Here is an 18,912-nt window from a genome sequence, read left to right as displayed (position 1 = left end):
TCTGGTCTTGAGATCTCGTTTTCAAAGTCATGTCAGAAAAATGTGGGCCTGACTGACACATACATATGCTAATGAAGCGTTCAGCCAGGACTTACATTGAACAATATACATCAGATTGGCCTGTATTGGGGGGCGGGGTCTGCTGGCATCATGATGCTGGTGACAGAACCATCAGCCTGAGCTAACCCCTCCTGCTTGCAAGGACCATCTCCCAAGCAAAATACTTGTGACTCTACTCATGGCAGCTTCTCCTGGAGGGTTGAGCGTGGATGAGATTTCAGGAGGTACACTAAACGGTCACATCACAAAGCATATGATGGACCATCAGCTAAGCCAGGTTCTTCACTCACTAAGAGTCTCTGATACTGTAGAGTCGAAATGTGCAGAGAATCAAGCAAATGGCCCATCTGAGGGGATGCTGAGGTGGGAGTAGCCTCTGAAAACTCTGTCCGTAAGTTCTTGGAACTCCTTCCAAGGAAAAGTTTTTAAAGAAGAAAGAGTGGCCCCAAGGCAAACCACTCCACAGATCCAATGGGAGCTCTCCCAGGAAGAGACCTTACTCCAGGGGACGTCACCCAGCCAGCCCAGGACAGCAGCAAGCGGCACTCAGGTATGTTCAAGCTGCTCATAATGAGGACCCACCATTTCCAAGAAAGAAACCAGAACATGAGAGACACCACGAGAGTGAGGTCAGGACCAGCACTATGGAGAAAGGCATCTGTCTATAAGGAAACGGTTGAGTGGATTTCTACCATCTTACTAGACCAAGACAGAAGGACAGAGGACTGCAAACCCCTCACCCACTCCAAACACTCAGCAAAGGTTTCTGGCTATAATTGAAGATGGCTTGGCAACCCTCCCAACGTCACACCTCCTCTTGCCAATGGAAAGAATCTAAGTTGCTGCACTCCTCCAAGATGTGTAAAACAGTGCCTTTGGGCTATGCCTTGCCCTCAGTGGGGCAGTTTTACAAGGTAGCAATTGATTCCATTTAGAGGACAGAAGCAGAGCCAGGATGAGTCTGCATCAGTGTTGCAGTTTGAATCTAAATGGTCCTCCATAAGCTCAAGTGCTTGAACAATCAGTCTCCAGGAGGTGGCGCTGTCGTGGAAGGTTACGGACCTTTAGGCGGTGGAGCCTCACTGGAGGAAATGGGTAACTGGGATTTTGTAGCCCAACACCATTTCCTATTTTCCCTCAGTGGACAAGCTGCCTCCAGCTCCTCCTACTATGCCCTCCCTGACTTGATGGACTGTACCCCCTCAAACCGAGAGCCAGAACCAGCCCTTTCTCCTTTAGGTTGTTTTTTGTCACAGCAACAAAAAGGAAGTTACCTAATACTATTGTGTTTGTGTTCCTGGACACCACTGCCTGTGGAGCACAAACCATGAGATACTGACTGATAAATAACTTACTCTTGCAAGTGAAAGAATTCCACCTAGCAACTTGTCAGATTGTCTGGGAATCTGTGGATGCATAGATGTAATCAGAGAACACACCATAAAATCCTGATCCATTAACTTACTGAACAACCAGAGCAACAAAGAGTGAACCGTCCTCAGCTAAACCTTTCATCTGAGCACCCTGTGCATTTGTCAAGGGACCAACACACAGAGAACTCCCAGCTGCTCCAAGGACTTGCACTCAGCACAGTCACCAACAGGTGTCCGGATTCACTCAGGTTGCCGTCCATCCATCCAAATCTAGTGCCTGGCCTCCTGCGTCCTTTGCCTTGGTGGTTGAGCTCTGTGGCTGTGCGTGCCTTCAGCAAATCTCCAACTGTATTGCTAATGTTCCCCCTAAACATCTGAATCAGATGTAGCCTTCTTACAATTATGTAAACACAGGCGCTCGCGCGCACGTGTGTGTGTGTGTGTGTGTGTGTGTGTGTGTATGTGTGTGTGTGTGTGTGTGTGTTTGGGTAAGTGTGGGTGGGTGGGTGTATGAGTGTGCGCATGCAAGTGTGTGTGCATGTGTGTATACACCCATGTGCACACATGTGCACATGCATGCATGCATGTGTGTGTGCCCATGCATGTGTGTACACCTATGCGTATATGTGCATGTGTGCATGTGCTTGAGTGCATGTGTGTGTGCATGTGTGCATTACGTGTGTGTATACCCATGCATGTGTATGCGTGTGTGTGTGTGTGTGTGTGTGTGTGTGTGTGTGTGTGTGTTGGGGGGTTACCTAAGAAATAATTTTGGTAACAGAAGAACCTGTGATTGCTATGGCTTTGATATAAAGCAGTGGTTGTCAACCTTCCTAGTGCTATAACCCTTTAACACAGTTCCTCATGTTGTGGTGACCGCCAACCATAAAATCCTTTTTGTTGCTACTTCTTAACTGTAATTTTGCTACCGCTATGAATCATAATGTAAGAATCTGATGTGCAATCCCAAGAGGGTAGCGAGCCACAAGCTCAGAACGGTGGCTGTGAAGACCTATCAGGACTATGTTAGAAACTACAGGCAACAAAAAACAATAAATCTTTCAAGTTTGTTCTTTTTGTTTGTTTGTTTGTTTGTTTTTCGAGACAGGGTTTCTCTGTGTAGCCTTGGCTATCCTGGACTCGCTTATACACCAGGCTGGCCTTGAACTCACAGCGATCCACCTGCTGCACTCCCGAGTGCTGGGATTAAAGACATGCGCCACCACACCCGGCTCAAGTTTGTTCTTATTCAATAAGTTCTGACGTGGAACTTATCAAATAACACAGCGTCTGTCTGTGTTTCTGACATCGTGTGCTCATGACAGACATAGCTCTTTAGTTTTATCTTCTGATAGGAAAATAAAAAGAAAGGCACAAGCCTCAAAAGGCCAAGGCCCCGCCTCGTGTTGTCAACGATTTGTTTGTCTTTCCGATAGTTTAAACTGTGCAATAAACTTGATCTTATTTAAAAGGATAGCAGATAGTAATAGGGCAAACCCAGATGAAAAAGTTACTTCATACAAATAGACTATCCTCAAGCGCCAAATAGCTTGAAGAAAAATGTATCTCATGTTTGAAAATAAGACTCAAATGACAGACAATCCATTTTTCAGAATGTCTTAGCTAAAAAGGGGCTTTTCACAGCAACTCCCAGAATCCTGAGGAGTCCAAAGGCTCTTCCTGATCTCTATCACCCCCTTGTGGCCACATGTTTAAATGGCGTCGGTAACAGTCCCACAACTCATACACAATAAACATTTTGCTTGGTTTTTTGTTTGTTTGTTTGTTTGTTTTTGTTTTGATTTTGTTTTTTATTTACTTCTAACTTATATATTCACTTTACATCCCGATAGTATCCCCCTCCCACCCACCTTCTGTCTGTGTACCTTTACAACTTCAAATTTATATCATAGTTTCGCTAACTGAGAATTCCACATGATGCATTTTATCATAATTATCCCACAGTCCTCCCAGATGCACTCCCACCCCACCCCACCCCACCCCACCCCACCCCCCACCCCTCCCCCCTTCCATCTGTGTATCCTCTTTCTGTGTGTGTGTGTTTTTTATGACCCACTCAGTCCAATTTGTGTTGCCCATATACTGGGGGGGCGGGGAGGGGAGGGAAGGGCATCTGAGGGAGCATTGTTAACCTACCAGGGCTCACACTTGTAAAGAAAACTCACCCTGCCGCCTTGTCCTAAAAGCCATCAGCTGTCAGTGGCTCATCAGTTAGGGATAGAGTCCCGTGATGCCCTTGCTTTCTTTCTGCACCCGTGCTAGAGCACTGACTGGCTTGATCTTGTGCCAGGCAGCGGCCGCTGTAAGCTCGTGAGCCTAGTGGTCCTGTCATGTCTCACGCCTGTCCTCTGGATTTCTGGCTCTTATAGTCCTTGAACCTGACTCTTACAATCCTCGAACCATCTTCTCCACAGTGGCCCCAGAGCCTTGGGCAGGGATGTAATGCCAACGTCCCAGCTAGCTGAGCACTCCATGGCACATATTATTTGCACTTTGACCAGTTGTGAAAGCTCCCTGGTGAGGGCTGGGGGCCGCACTAAGCTATCAGTAGACGTACATGCTTAGAGGACATTTTTATACTATTTCCATTTATGTCTTGAACTTGTAAATTTTTTAAAAAACGGCTCAAGCATGCATGAATTTAACAGCAAAATACCAGTTTTGGCCAGTTATTCCACAGTCTCTCCCTTTCCTTTCATGTCTATTTCTATACTCTGTAGAAATACTCAGTGAGATTTACCATCTCACCCTTGGGAAGGAATAGGCGGTCAGCGCAGGCCTGTGCCACCAACACCACTGCTTATATCTTCCGGGCTCTTTTGTCTTGCGACACTGATACTGTTGTATTGTTTCCTTTTTGACTGCTCTTGGTCACAGGTACCTGCAAAACAATAAGATTCACTCCGTGTCCATCTCTGCCTTCAGAGGACTGCACAGCCTCACTAAACTGTGAGTACGGGAGCTAAAATGGCTGGCTCCCTGGACCAGTAGCGTTCTGTCAGGCTAACCCATTGCAGTCCAAAGGGCTCTCCTGCTCAGGGCAGTGGCAGAGGACATGTATGAAGTGCTGAAGGGACAGTGTGGTAGGGAGCCTGGGAGCACAGCATTGGGAGCACAGGATTGGGAGCACAAGTTTGGGAGTACAGGATTGGGAGCACAGGATTGGAAGCACAGAATTGGGAGCACAGGATTGGGAGCACGCTGTGTCTGGCTGAGCCCCGATTTCACTTGCCAGGTGAGTGACCCTGGGCACCAGCTCCCTCTACTGCAGGATGCTTGCTTTCATAGTGCCCACTGCGGGCTGTTGTGGGAACAATGAAGACACCCACAGGAAACATTAGGTGTGTGGAACCACTGAACATTGCCCATAGCAACAGGAGTGACAACTGAAGGAACTCAGTCAACATGAGAAACCTAGTGATGTAGGGAAGAAAAAGGGGGTTCCTATTTTCCAGGGGATTCTGCTTTTATGTTTGTTTTCCTTCCATGCTGAGAATGAAGTCTGTGTTTTTGTGCATGCTAAGCATACACTGGGGAACACCCCCAACCCCTCAAATATGTTTTTATGAATTTTTGAGACAGATTGTCACTATGTATCTGCCTGGCTTGGAACTCACTATGTAGACCAGGATGCTCTGGAACTCACAAGATTTTCTTACCTCTAGGGTGCTAGAATTAAAGTCATGCACACTACAACTGACTTCTTTTTTTATATATACCATTTAATACTACCTTATAAGTGTTTAACAGGCAAAGCTTTTGATTGTGGAATCTGGTTTGTTTCACATGTCACTTTGTTCCATGTCTTCACCATTCCTCCTTGTAGTGTGTATCAGAATTTACTCTTTTTCAAAGCTGCATAATATTTCTGTTGTATGTATATGTACCACATTTTGTGTACTCGTCCATCTGTCCATAGGCACTTGGGGATTTCCATCTCTTCCTGTTGTGATAACACGGCTGTCATCCAGTCCACACATGTGTCTAAGTTCCTGCTTTGAGTCCTACTATGTGTGCTAAGCCAGGAAGTATAATTGCTGTTCATGTGCTGATCCTGCCTTTTTTGTTTGGTTTGTTTTGGAAGCTACTGTACTGCTTCTCCAGTAGCCCCGTCACTGCTTTTAGTTCTTCGAGAATTTTGTGCAGTGTATCTTTATCATATTTTTTTTCTGCGCCACAGCTCCTCCTGCATCCTTCCTCATCCCTACCCACCCAACTTTGTGTTCTTTCTCTGTCTTAAGAAAAAAGAGGCCAGGCAGTGGTGGTGCTTGCCTTTAATAGCAGAACTTGGGAGGCAGAGGCAAGTGGATTGCTATGAGTTCGAGGCCAGCCTGGTCTACAAAGTGAGTCCAGGACAGCCAAGGCTACACAGAGAAACCCTGTCTCGAAAAACCAAAAGAAAGAAAGAAAGAAAGAGAGAGAGAGAGAGAGAAGTCCAATCGGTGTTTGCCAACTACTGCTGGCCTTGAGGTTCATATACCCAGTGTCACTCCACTGAAGAAAACTGGTTTTCCTTTTGCCAATGGGCATCATTTTCAAATAGCTTCCTGACTAGAGGTGAGCCTGGGTGCCCGTTTCCACTCCTCTGTGCTGGGATTTCTGTCTGGCTTGCACTGGCAGGTCTGGCGTGTAATGTTTTCTTAAAATCATCCTCCACCTCTGGGTGGGTCTTGCAATCTTTCCATCGCCTCTTCTATGTAGTCCCCTGCGCTTGAGGGGGACAGTTCAAGAAAGGTGACCCATTCAGGGCTGAGTGTTGCACAGTCTCCCACTCTCTGCACATTGTCTAGTGCTGCAAGAAGCTGCTCTGATGAGGTCTGAGTGAGGGACTGGTCTATGGGGATAGCCATATGTCACTAGGGCTGTTGTATTTCTATGTTTATTTACCAGCATAACAGTAGTAGGCTTATCGCAGGCCCATCAGCTATCTCGTCCCAGGTTCTTGGCCTCATTAATGGTGTCAAGCATGGGCTGATTCTCATGGAGCAGGCCTTAAATCCAATAATAATAATATATATAAAAAAAAAGATTGGCTGCTTCCTTAATATTTGCGTCACCATTGCATCAATGAGCATATGTTGTGGTCAGACTGTTATCACAGCTGCCAAGGCTCTTAGTTAAGTGAAACTGATGGCTATTTTTCTCCTTCTGTAGCATGAATAATAGAAACTTCCAGCACTAGGAATGCCAGCTAGTAGGAGTGAACCCTCCAGTTGAGTACCAGCTAGATTTCTCCACCTTCTCTGTCATTAGTGTGGTATCATCAGCAATAGGGTCTTAGTGTCATGTTGTGGAAGACAGCAAATAGCATTGCCAATAGCCTGTAGTGTTTGGTGGTGTCTATGGAACCTCTTTGGTCAAAGTCCTCCCAAAATGTAACTCATTCCTGGTACTGGGGCTGAGGGGACAGGCACTCCGTAGCATATGATACACAGTTGCAGTATCGTCCTCATCCATCATATGGTGGCGCCATGCGAACTGCTTTTACGCATATATCTTAGAAAGTTCCTATAGTAATAGGTTTCCACGTGGAGTTTCAAAAGGTCTTCAGTGTAGGTTCCTCCTCCCCGTACTCCCTCTGCACCCCGGCCTCCATCCCCACCCCTCCCTCCTCCTGTGCTAATATCTCCCTTACTCCTTTACAACACCATCTTCTGCCGCCCTCTCTGCAGGCTGCGTCACTCTAATCTCCCACCAACAGCACGTGAGATCTAGTTTCCCTCACCCTCACTCGCGCTCATTTCTTTCCCGGCTTGGGGAGTTGGCTTCGACACTAACTACCCTATTGGCTGTGAGGCTGTGTTTCATGGTGCTTAAGAGGAACGAAAAGGAAATCCATTTCCCCCATTTAAATGTTACGTATATGGATGTCTTGCCTGTATGTGTGTCTGGGCACCACGTGCGTTCAGTATCTGAGAATGCCGGAAAAGGACATCAGATCCCCTGGACTGGAGTTACAGACAAGGCTGGGAACTGCGGTGCAGATGCAGAGACTCAAAACCACTTCCTCTGGAAGAGCAGCAAACTCTCTCCACCACTGAGCCATCTTTCCAGCCCGTGGGAAACTTTCCTTTCAATAGACTTTCAAAATTCCCTCGCATTCATCCACACCCTTACCAAGCAGCTACTTACAAATAAACATACCTGAAGCTGGAATAAGTAGAAGGTCCCCCTGAATTTTCATTTTTTCCATTTGGATTAGGGTTTTTTTTTTTCTTTTCTCTCTCTCTCTCTTTTTTTTTTTTTTTTTTTTCATCTTTATTATTCTTAGCTGGTAGGGGCGGGGTAGTGCACTGGCAAGACATGAAGCACCTCTGTTTTTGCCTTCTAATATGTAGGTCCTGGGGACTAAACTCAGGTCACCAGCTTTTGCAGCGAACACTGACCTGCTGAGCCATCACACCAATCCTGTACATTTGTTTTTTTTTTTTTTAACCCTACCCTATTCTTTATCTTTACCAAAATTATGTTTTTACCATATTAATAGTCTTTAGTATCAAAGTGTGAGATTGAGTGAAAAACTCCTGGCAACTGGTAGCAAACGGAAGACGGTCACGGGAAATTGGACTCCTAGTCCTGAACACCTTGGACCGTCCCTTTTCTTTTCGCTCTGATCCTGCTGCCCTTGTCTTAAAGCAGTGTGCTCATTCTCACCTGGCTCCCCTTTCCTCTCCATGGTTGTATTTGAAACTGTCTGGACAGCATCAGTTTGCCTTCATGATTAAGATACGGGAGGCATTCTTGAAAGTCAGAACAGAGCTGGAAAAGTAGTTTTAAAAGCCCCATCTCTTCACAGTTGTCCCTTGGCACTGGACTATTGTGTGTCTGCTAACGATTCCACATTATCTCTAATTTTCTTAAATATCGCTGGATGTGTGCCTTCATTCTGCATAAAGTACTCAGTTCATCCTTTACTGGGCAAGTCTGTAGATAGATCTCTCTGGGACATAGGACGGTAGGTCAAACGTGCTTCAAGGAGCTGCTTGCTACCCCAGAAATTCAGAGCTCCCTGAACTGTTCTGGAAGCTATCAAGTGTTGTTTTTTAAAAACGAAATCCCAAACATTCGATTTTATCTTTGACTACACAGGAGTCAGATGCTGGGATGAAACCTGGAGAGAGAGAGAGACAGACAGACAGAGAGACAGAGAGAGAGAGAGAGAGAGAGAGAGAGAGAGAGAGAGAGAGAGAGAGAGAGAGAGAAGCAGCTAGCTGACCTTCCTACTCAGCCAAAGTCCTCAATGGAAAAAAGCCCTTCCTACTGGGCTCACACTGCCTTAAATACTCTTCAACTCAATGTCCCTCCTTTCTACTTCCTGTGCGTCTCTCTATCCGCCCTCTGGACTTCCTCTCACTCACTAAGGTTTTTCACGCATGATCACGTCCTGTCAATCTGGTTGCTTGCTTCACCTCTTAACCTAGGGTTAACTGTATTTAATCCTGTTTACAGAAAGCTCTTGGATTAAAGGTGTGTGCTAGGGCGTGCTGAGCCACGCCACAAGTACTTATTTACAGTGAACAGGAAGCTCTAGGATCAAAGGCTGAGCCACACCACAATTAGAAACAGGTTTTCACAGTTCACAGTTCACAATGAGACCCAATACCCTGCAACAATCAAGCCTCCCGATCTCTAAAGAGAAAGCAATACCACGGGATTAGCACTTAAGGCGAAACCTGCGTTGCTCACACCTGCTCTGCTGTCATAGATATGTGCCAGTCGCACTCTGCCCACCATGACAAATACCTGACAGAAACAACTTAAAGGCAAGGATACTCAGCATGGCGTATGGTTTCAGAAGCCTATCGCTGCAGGCAGCATGGTGTGGCCTACCTCCCTGAGAAATCCACCAGCCCATAGTTGACCCTCTCTGTAAGACCCTTCACAGACAGCAAGTTTTACTGATCTGCCTGCATGTTTCTCAAGCCAATCACGTTGACGGTCAAGGTCAATGTGACAGGAACTCGGTGAGAAGTCATGATGTCTGGCCTAGAGCAATGCAGGATGACTCTGAGAAATGAAGGGGACTAGCCAGTACAGATGTGCGCAAGGCGCATGGGTGGCTCAATTGCCTTGTACTTGAAGGGATGGGTACTGATTCACGAGAGAGCCCTGAGATGTTTGTGGAGGTGCTAAAGGTATTTCTTAGTTTTTCTTTGCCTGCCTGGCTTCCAGGCCTGCAGAGAAGGAAGTGGCTCAACATAGGAGACAAACAAGGGAAAATCAAACCTAACAGAAAGGGCAGTTTCCTAGCAGAAGAGGGCAGGCGAAGAGACTCAAGCTTATTAATAAGCCATGCACAGGGGCTAGAGAGATGACTCAGAGGTTAAGCACACTGACTGCTCTTCCGGAGGTCCTGAATTCCGTTCCCAGCAACCACATGCTGGCTCACAACCATCTATAATATGATCTGGTGCCCTCTTCTGGCCTGCAGGTATACATGCAGGTAGAACACTGTATACATAGTAATAAATATTTAAAAAAATAAAAAATAAGGACAACATCACCAGGCGTGATGGTGCACACTTGTAATCCTAGCACGCAGGGAGGCAGAGGTGGATCTCAACAAACCGCAACCACCAACAAATCCACCTATGGGGCCCTAGCATTATATGTCCTCTGAAAAGTCCCCAGGAATTCCAAATGCCACACAATGGCAGAAACTATCTGCAGCTGTCAAAATCACACCTCTGCTAAAGCGAGAGGCAAACCATAGTCAGCTGCTGCAAAGCAGCCCACACCCCACACCTGGGACGAAAACAAAAACATATTCTTATAATATTTCTGTGTTTTTTAAAGAAACCAAAATTCCAAAAATTCTCACTACAAAAATACTGCTCGACTGTGCCTCCTTTTTTCTCCGTTTCCCTGTGTTCCTCATTTTCCAATCTCAATTTCCCTCTGGTTTTTGTATGATACCTAATTACTTTTTCACATCCTGTCTGCCTCTCCTTCAAAGAGTAGGCTGATACACTTGCCACAACTATCCCACTTGTGAGTCATCTGTCATAACAAAATTCTTGAGATAATTAACTTTATAAAGAGAAAAGATTTTTGGCTCACATCCCATACGCCCTCCCCAGTGGGGGGAGTTTCTCTGTGTACCCTTGGCTGTGCTAGACTCACTTTGTAGACCAGGCTGGCCTTGACCTCGCAGAGATCCGCCTGCGTCAGCCTCCCCAAGTGCTGGGATTGCAGGCATGCACCACCATGCCAGGCTAGGCTCACACTTTTTGAGGTTCTGTCTGTGGTTGGCTGACTCCGTTACTTTGAGCCTGTGAGGAGGCAGCACACGGGGGAGGGAACTCACGGCGGAACACTCACCCACTTCATGCCTGGGAAGTAAGGAAGAGAAAAGCTTCCCTCAAGGGTACCATGGAACAAAAGTACATCCCCCAATGACCTGAGGATTCCCAGAGGGCCTTACTTCCTAAATGTCCTCAGCCCCTCCCAACAGCGACCCACGGATCCCAGCCTGATACCTATCTATGGGAAATTAAAAGCTAGGGATGACATAATAAATGATAAGGGCCCTTGCAAGTTCAAAGGCAGGAAGTGGCGTGGTGGACATGGTATAGGGGGGAACTTAGGAAGAGTGACGGCCGTCGTTACTTTCCTTCTTGCAACACATCAAACAGAATAAACTTGTTGCTGCTATGTCTCCTTTCCAGGTACCTCAGTCATAACAGAATAAGCTTCCTGAAGCCAGGAGTTTTTGAAGATCTCCCCAGACTGGAATGGCTGTAGGTCTCATCTGTGTGGCGTTTCCTTGTGTTTGGTTTTAATGTTCTGAGAATGAGAATCCACACGTAACTCTGTCCTCTTCTTCTCACTGACAGGGTAATTGAAGACAATCGCCTCAGTCAAATCTCTCCACTCACGTTTTATGGACTAAATTCTCTTATTCTCTTGTAAGTAAGTGAGTGAAGGTGCGTGCCACCAAGCCTGACGACCTGAGATCAGTCCCCAGGACCTACGTGGTAGAAAGACTGACTCCTGCAAGCTGTCGACTCTGCATACACACTGTAGCATACTCTCTGGGGGTTTCTATTGCTGTGGAGAGGCACCATGACCACAGCCACCCTTATAAAGGAAAGCATTTCATTCGAGCTGGCTTCCAGTCCACTACCGTTATGGTAGGGGCTATGATGGCAGCAGGCAGGCAGACGGGTGCTGGCGAAGGAGCTGAGAGTTCTACACCCTGACCTGAAAGCAGCAGACTGAGAACCGACTTGAGCTGACCAAAAACCCCGCCCCTAGAGTGACGCACTTCCTCTAACAAGGCCCACACCTCCTAATAGTGTCACTCCCTATGGGCCAAGCACTCAAACATATGAATCTATGGAGGCCGTTCCTATTCAAACCATCACACACACACACACACACACACACACACACACACACACACACACACACATACACACACACACACAATCAGCATAATTAAAATATTAAGTTCTAACTGAAGAGACAGAAATTTAAAAATTAAAACTTTAAACATAGTAAGCATTAAATTTGTAATTACGAAAGCCTAAAGAAGCTTTCTCAACTAAAAACCACCTTGACCATATTCTCTAAGACTATAGGTCTGACTATTTTTTTAGTATTATTATTTATCTCGGTCATATAGCCCCCTCCCTCCTCTCCTCCTGGTCCCTCCCTCCCTGTCTCCCCTATCCCCCCTCCCCTACTCCTCAGAGAAGAGGAGCCACACCCACCCCAGCATGTCAAGTCCAATCAGGACTGAGCATTTCCTCTTACCCTTTGACCTGGGTGAGGCAGGCCCGCCACGGGGAAGTGATCAAAAAGCAAGCAATAGAGTCCATGTCAGCCCACATTTCCCTTACTAGAGGACCCATATAAGGGCAGAAGTGCCCATAGGCTACATCTGTGTAGCGGGCCTAGGTCATGCGCTGTCTTTTATTGGAGCTTCAGTCTTCACAGGCCCCCCAAGGCCCTGGTTAGCTGTCTCTATTGGTCTTCTTGTGGAGCTCCCGTCCCCCTCTGAATCCTTCTATCCTTTCCCCCCACTCTTCCACAAGACTCCCTGTGCTCCCCCCTCCCCCCCCCCCCCCCAGTGTTTGGCTTGTGGGTCTCTGCATGTGTTTCCATCAGCTGCTGGGTGGAGCCACTCAGAGGATTGCTATGCTAGGCTCATAAGCAGATGTTAGCCATATAGCACAGGATGAACATACAATTCACAGACCCGAGGGGGGGGGAGATAAATAACAAGGAGAATCCAAGGGAGGATGCTTAAATCTCCCTCAGAAGTGGAAGAATAGACGGCAGAAGTGGTTAAAGAGAGGGAACTGGGTAAGAGAGGGAGCATAGAGAGAAATGAGGGTGGGTACCAGACCTGTGGAGAGGGAGGGGCGGGAGGGCGGAAGACTAGCAGAGAGACTGTAGATAGAGACTTCGCTGTGACAAGCTGGAGACCTTCGACCTCCTGGGAGGATACGAGGGTGACACTAGCTGAGACTCCTAGTAATGGGGGCCACGGAGACTGAAGTGGATACTCTCTAACTAGACAGGACTCCAAGCGGAAGGAGGGAAACACCAACCCGCCCACAAAAACTTCGACCCCAAACTTACCCTGCCTACAAGATGTGGCAGGACAAAAGCGGAGCAGAGATTAAGGAAATGCCCAACTAATGTCGGGCCTAACCTGAGACCCACGCCGGGGGAGGTCTGACCATTTGATGACGATGTTCTCCCAGCTCACCAAAACTAAGCACAGGTTCTGTACCGAAGTATCCTTAAAGCTCCTTTATTCCGCGCAGGCGCAGTAAGGCCAGCAAAGGCAAGACCGCCTACAAAGGGCACCTTCTTTGCTCCGCTGATGGGCACAGGCTTTTGTTCCCTGCAAGAGAACTGATGTGTGTAAATTCTTACTTCCAAAGTGCTTCAATACTGCAGAGCGTGCAGAGAGAAAATGATGCGGGGGACTTGTAGAGTGAGCTTCTCATGCTTTCGGAAGAGTAACGATAACAGTGTGTTTGCCTAGAGACAGAAAAGAACCAGAAAATGTGATTTTCGTGGTTTCTTTCCTTTCTAGAGAGCTGATGAGGAATGTCTTCACCGATTTGCCTGACAAACCCCTCTGTCAGCACATGCCCCAGCTGCAATGGCTGTAAGTGAGTGTCTCAGTGTCTCTCTCTCTCTCTCTCTCTCTCTCTCTCTCTCTCTCTCTCTCTCTCTCTCTCTCTCTCTCTCTCTCTCCAGCCCCCCTACATTATTCTGAATTTGACCAACACACATTGGATACCAAGGGTCTTCTGTGCCAGGTAGCTAATGTGTCGAGTTTCTTTGCATTATTTTATTATTGTCTTTTTATATTAAGCACCCTCGTTGAGTAACTTCTCTAAACTTTCACCAAAATGCAATGCATGAAAGAGAAAAATATTTGGAACCAGGAAGAAGAAAGACAGAAGGGACATCACATTGGTCTGCTTCATACTTCTTCCCGCTGTCAATCTGCTCACCTATTAAACTGATGCAGAAAGCTGTCGTTTTCGTTTTATCCCTAAATTCTGAGTGATGAGAATGTGTTGCTAAGCACTAATTATGATAGAATAGGGGCTGTGGGGTGTGTGGAGAAAGTCCCGTGCCTGTTCTGTGTAATCTGTTGGCTCAGTGGCTTTGCATAATAATAAGTAGCACTCCACTGGTTAGCGGTCCATCAGCCAGTAAGTTTCCCTGTTCCGAATATAGGTTTGGCCGGTGTGGTAGCTCACAGCTGTACAGGAGGCTAAAGCTGAAGGTTAAGGAAGGGGCACGACTACAAGTCCAAGGCCAGCCTGGGGTACAGATATGGTCCTGTTATCACAAACAAAAAACAAAAAAGAAAAAGAAAAAAAAAACCCTACAGGATTGGTTGGTTGGTTGGTTGGTTTGGCTGGTTTTGATTTTGGTTGGCTGGTTGTTTTTAAGAAATGACTAAAATTACTATTTAAAAGTTCAATCAACAAACTGCCTACCAGAATAAAGAAAACGCCTTTTGCCTCTTGTTTCGTGAGAATTTTTCAAAAGTTGCTTGTTTGGTATCCCAGTTTACAGCGAACTAAAAGCACCAAACAACCACAACAACAACAGGAAGACAATGAGAAAAGGGTCAGAAAGATACCAAGGCAGACTTGCTTCCTACTCATTTAGGGTCCCTGAAGGGAAGCAAGCATTTCACAAGCTGTCTCTAAGTCCTGAGGCGCCTTGGCAGGACAGCACAGCTCTTTCTGTAGATGGACGACAAGCTGAAGCCATAAAAACCAGGGGCGTGTTGAGCCATTAACCTTCCCTGTGATCCAAGCTTGGTTCAAAAGATTACAGTAGCAGCCCTTACAATACTGACTTAGTAATTAAACCAATCAAGCAGTGCAATTAAAATTGTGTGCATTGTGTGGCTGGAGGGATAGCTGGACGGTTGATTGCTTACTTCCCGCAAAGGGTCCTGGATTGAATCCTAAGCACACGAAGAAGAAAGATGTGAATTGAGACTATTTTAAAAGCAAACAAACAAAACAAGGTTTTATTATTTAGCCCAGGCTAACCTCTGGCAGGTATCCTCCTACAGCAGTTTCCCTAGTGCTGATATTACAGGTGGGAGCTGCTGTGCCACCTGGTGGTAGATTCATGAATAACCATTAGCAATAAAATAAAACGAGCGAGTCTGACATTGAGGACAGACCAGTACTCCAAGCATTTAGCAACCACTTTCGTAGAACTAAAACTCTTCCTCCAGAAGAGCGATTTGCTGTTCATTCTACAGCCTGACTTCAAATGTGCTCCTCCTATGTTACTCTTCATCATAAATATTTCTTCTTCTTCTCCTTCTTCTTCTTCTTCTTCTTCTTCTTCTTCTTCTTCTTCTTCTTCAATGTACTCAGTATTGCGATGCCTTAATTCCTGATCATCTTTTCAGACATATTTCACTCTGTCAATGTCAACTTCAGTTTGCTTGTTTGGTTGGTTGGTTGGCTTTTGGTTTTCAGAGTCAAGGTTTCTCTGGATAACCTTGGTCGTCCTAGAACTTGCTCTGTAGACCACGCTGGCCTCAAACCCAGAGATCCGCCTGCCTCTGCCTCCTGAGTGCTGGGATCAAAGGCATGCACCGCCACTGCCCAGCAAACTTTAAAATTATTAAGATAAGTAAGTGAATGAACCCTGCCTGCACAGCCACAGCTCCTGCAGCCTCATTGGCTCCTAGAGCTTCTTTCTGCTCATGGACAAGTGTCAAGTACGCCTTAGTACTGAATATCTGTTAAACAATCAGATATTTCCCACAGAACTATTCTTTTTCTCAATTTCTTGGAAAGAATAATATGCATGTCATTGTGGACACATGATAAAGATGGTTACTCCTTGGTACTGGAGACGGAACCCAGGACTTCACATCATTTTTACTATTAATACAGGAGGCAGACAATATCACTACATGTATGTAGCATAGATATACTCTATATCTAAATTCAGCTGCTATACAAATGACTGTAGGCAAAATATGAAGAAACAATAGCAAGTAATTCGCAGCCAATTTATTTCTGTCTATGAATTTAATTTGATTGTATTTTGTTTTTATGTCCTAGGGACCTTGAAGACAACCGTATTCATAGTTTAAGAAACTTGACTTTTATTTCCTGCAATAATCTAACTGTTTTGTAAGTACTATCTCTTTTTAAAGTAACGTTAACTCTCCTAACAATACCAAGTGTATCCTTTATGTGGGCAGAACATTGTTCGGGCATGTGCAGAGGCAGTGTGATTCCTTTCCTCATCTACACCAACAACAATCAATGAAAAAAAGAAGATATTAATTTGAAAGAGAGCAAGAAAGGATATGAGGATGGAAATGGAAGAGATAAATGATGTAATTCTGATCTCAAGAATAAAAGAAAAAAACCAAGCCAGTACTTTTAATCCTGGCACTCCAGAGGCATATCTCTAGGAGTTAGAGGCTAGCCTAGTCTACAAAGTGGTTTTCAAGGATATATCAAGACATATATATACACACAAATGAACACACACACACAAACACATATGTATATGTATATGTATATGTATATATATCCTGCTAAGTATAAATATATAATCTGCTCCTAAATATGATCTGCTTAATATGTGTGATATTACACATATGTATGTTTCAAGGAATGACTGTTTGGAATTGGCATTGACTTTTGTTTTGTTTTGTTTTCTGTTTCTCGAGACAGGGTTTCTCTATGTAGCCTTGGCTGTCCTGGACTCGTTTTGTAGACCAGGTTGCCTCAAACTCACAGCAATCCGCCTGCCTCTGCCTCCCAAGTGCTGGGATTAAAGGCGTGCACCACCACCGCCCGGCTCAACATTTAAACTTCTATGTGGAAAAAAATCATTTGGGTTTCTCCTGGTAGGTGAGCTATGCACTCCTCTATGTGACCTCACAAATTCTGATAGGAATATAAGGAAAGAGGAATGCTTATTCACTTTTGATGGGTTTATACAATGGTATAGTCACTCTAGAAATCAATATTAAGATTCCTTGACAATCTAAAAACAGGACTGCTATATGACCCACACATATGGCTTGTGATCTGTACCAAAAGGGCTCTTAACTCAATGCAAAGAAACTTGTACATCTATGCTTATTGCTATAGTGTTCACATCAGCTAGTGGAACAAGCCTAGATGTCCATCTAAATAAGTGGTTTTTTAAAATGTGGTGCATATGGAATTTTAATTAACAATTATGGCATTTGTGAGGAAAAAATGATGCAATGGGATATAATGTTAAGTAAAATAAGCCAGGCTCATAAGATATATACTACATGTTTTTGTCATAAATGGATTCTTACTTGCATACGTAAAGTAACTCTGTGTGTGTGTGTGTGTGTGTGTGTGTGTGTGTGTGTGTGTGTGTGTGTTATGAAAATAGAAAACAGACTATGAGGAGGAGGAAGAGATCTGAGGAGGGCAAAGACAGTAATAACACACATGTGATATCAAAGCAAAATAAGGAACCATTTGGATAAAGGAAAGGAACCAGCAGGAGTGAAGCAAGTGAGACGGAGAGGACAGATGAATTATGGTATGGCTAAAAATAGAGTACTACGGCATACAATGTGAAAATACCACAGTAAATCCCATTGTCTTATGTGCTGAGATAAAAAATATTTAAATAAAAGAGTAGATTCAAGAACAACCGGAAGCCTTTTAAAAATTTTTCCCAAATTAGTCATTTATACTAGTGGATAAAACAGAGATCAGTGAAGATGGAACTAGGGTGTGGATCAGCAGTACAGCAAGTGCCCAACAAGTGTGAAGTCCTAGTCACACACACACACACACACACACACACACACACAAGCAGTCAAGATCAAGTGCTATATTCTGATTCATATTATTTTCCAAATATTCATGGCTAGAAAAGCTAAAGAGAGATTGAGTTGGTTCACTCAGACCAAGCTTAAGTACAACTCAAGGGCCAATCAGCTCATGCCAGGTGCCACCTCCTCATAGGTCCGCGTCAGACTCATCAGATCACCTGTTACCCTTGCACAGCCTTTTGCCATATAAGGACTTGTTTATCTTAGAGAGCGCTCGACGTCGGGATGGCGGAAGGCAGGAGCCTGCGCCATGTTAAGGCGTGGCACATCGCAGCTCTCCACACACCTGTAGTTACGATACTCCAAGGCTGGTACAGATAGGTGATGAGTTTGAGGCCAGCCAGGGCCTCGTAGTTGAGACTGTGCTTTCTAAGTAAATAAAGTACACACTCAGTCGTTCAAGCTATCCTGATCGTAAACTGCACTCTGGATTCACTATCTTTAGCATATGTTTCAGGAATTACACTTAATAATCCATATGATAAGTTTGTTAACATGTTAACATGTACTTTTCTCTTTACTTTCAGGGTAATGAGGGAAAACAAAATTAATCACTTAGATGGACATGTGTTTACACACCTCCAGAAACTGAATGAATTGTAAGTCTAACTAAATATGTATTAAGAGTGCTCTTTTCCGGTTTTACTTTGTATTAGTTTACATAAATATATAATGTTTATATATTTAATAAATATTAATTTATTCTTTCCAAACAGTACACACACACACACACACACACACACACACACACACACACACACACAGCATGGGTCACAAACAATTCAGATAGCTTACAAAGCAAATGATGAAATAAATAATTGAGATAAGTTAGATAAAGGAAACATAGCTTTAGACAAAGAATAAAACCAGGGTAAAGTTTTTTGTTTGTTTGTTTGTTTTTGTTTTTGGAGACAGGGTTTCTTTGTGTAGCCTTGACTGTCCTGGACTCACCTTGTAAACCAGGCTTGCCTCGAACTCAGAGTGATCCACCTGCCTCTGTCTCCCGAGTGCTGGGATTATGGGCATGCGTCACCACATCTGGCATAACCAGGATAAAGTTAATAAATGAAATGCAGCCTATGAAATGCAGCCTACACTGCTCTGTTT

At 44.9% G+C, this 18,912-nt stretch overlaps 1 protein-coding gene across 5 annotated transcripts in view; it reads left to right on the top strand.

The window, feature by feature from the left end:
* The window catches only part of RXFP1 (relaxin family peptide receptor 1), a 128,710-nt gene that overhangs the window by 87,149 nt on the left and 22,649 nt on the right, over positions 1–18,912 (top strand). For all 5 annotated transcript variants that reach the window (XM_084769684.1, XM_084769686.1, XM_084769685.1 and 2 more), the window contains 6 exons: positions 4,332–4,403; positions 11,123–11,194; positions 11,291–11,362; positions 13,507–13,581; positions 16,031–16,102; positions 18,333–18,404. In XM_084769684.1, coding sequence (XP_084625810.1) covers positions 4,332–4,403; positions 11,123–11,194; positions 11,291–11,362; positions 13,507–13,581; positions 16,031–16,102; positions 18,333–18,404 — 435 coding nt within the window. The remainder of the gene's footprint in view (positions 1–4,331; positions 4,404–11,122; positions 11,195–11,290; positions 11,363–13,506; positions 13,582–16,030; positions 16,103–18,332; positions 18,405–18,912) is intronic.

This window comes from Acomys minous (genome assembly GCF_964271855.1).
Source record: "Acomys minous genome assembly, chromosome: 19".
NCBI lineage: Eukaryota > Metazoa > Chordata > Mammalia > Rodentia > Muridae > Acomys > Acomys minous.
The sequence above is the reverse complement of the archived record's forward strand: the minus strand, read 5'-3'. Positions and strand labels throughout refer to the sequence as shown.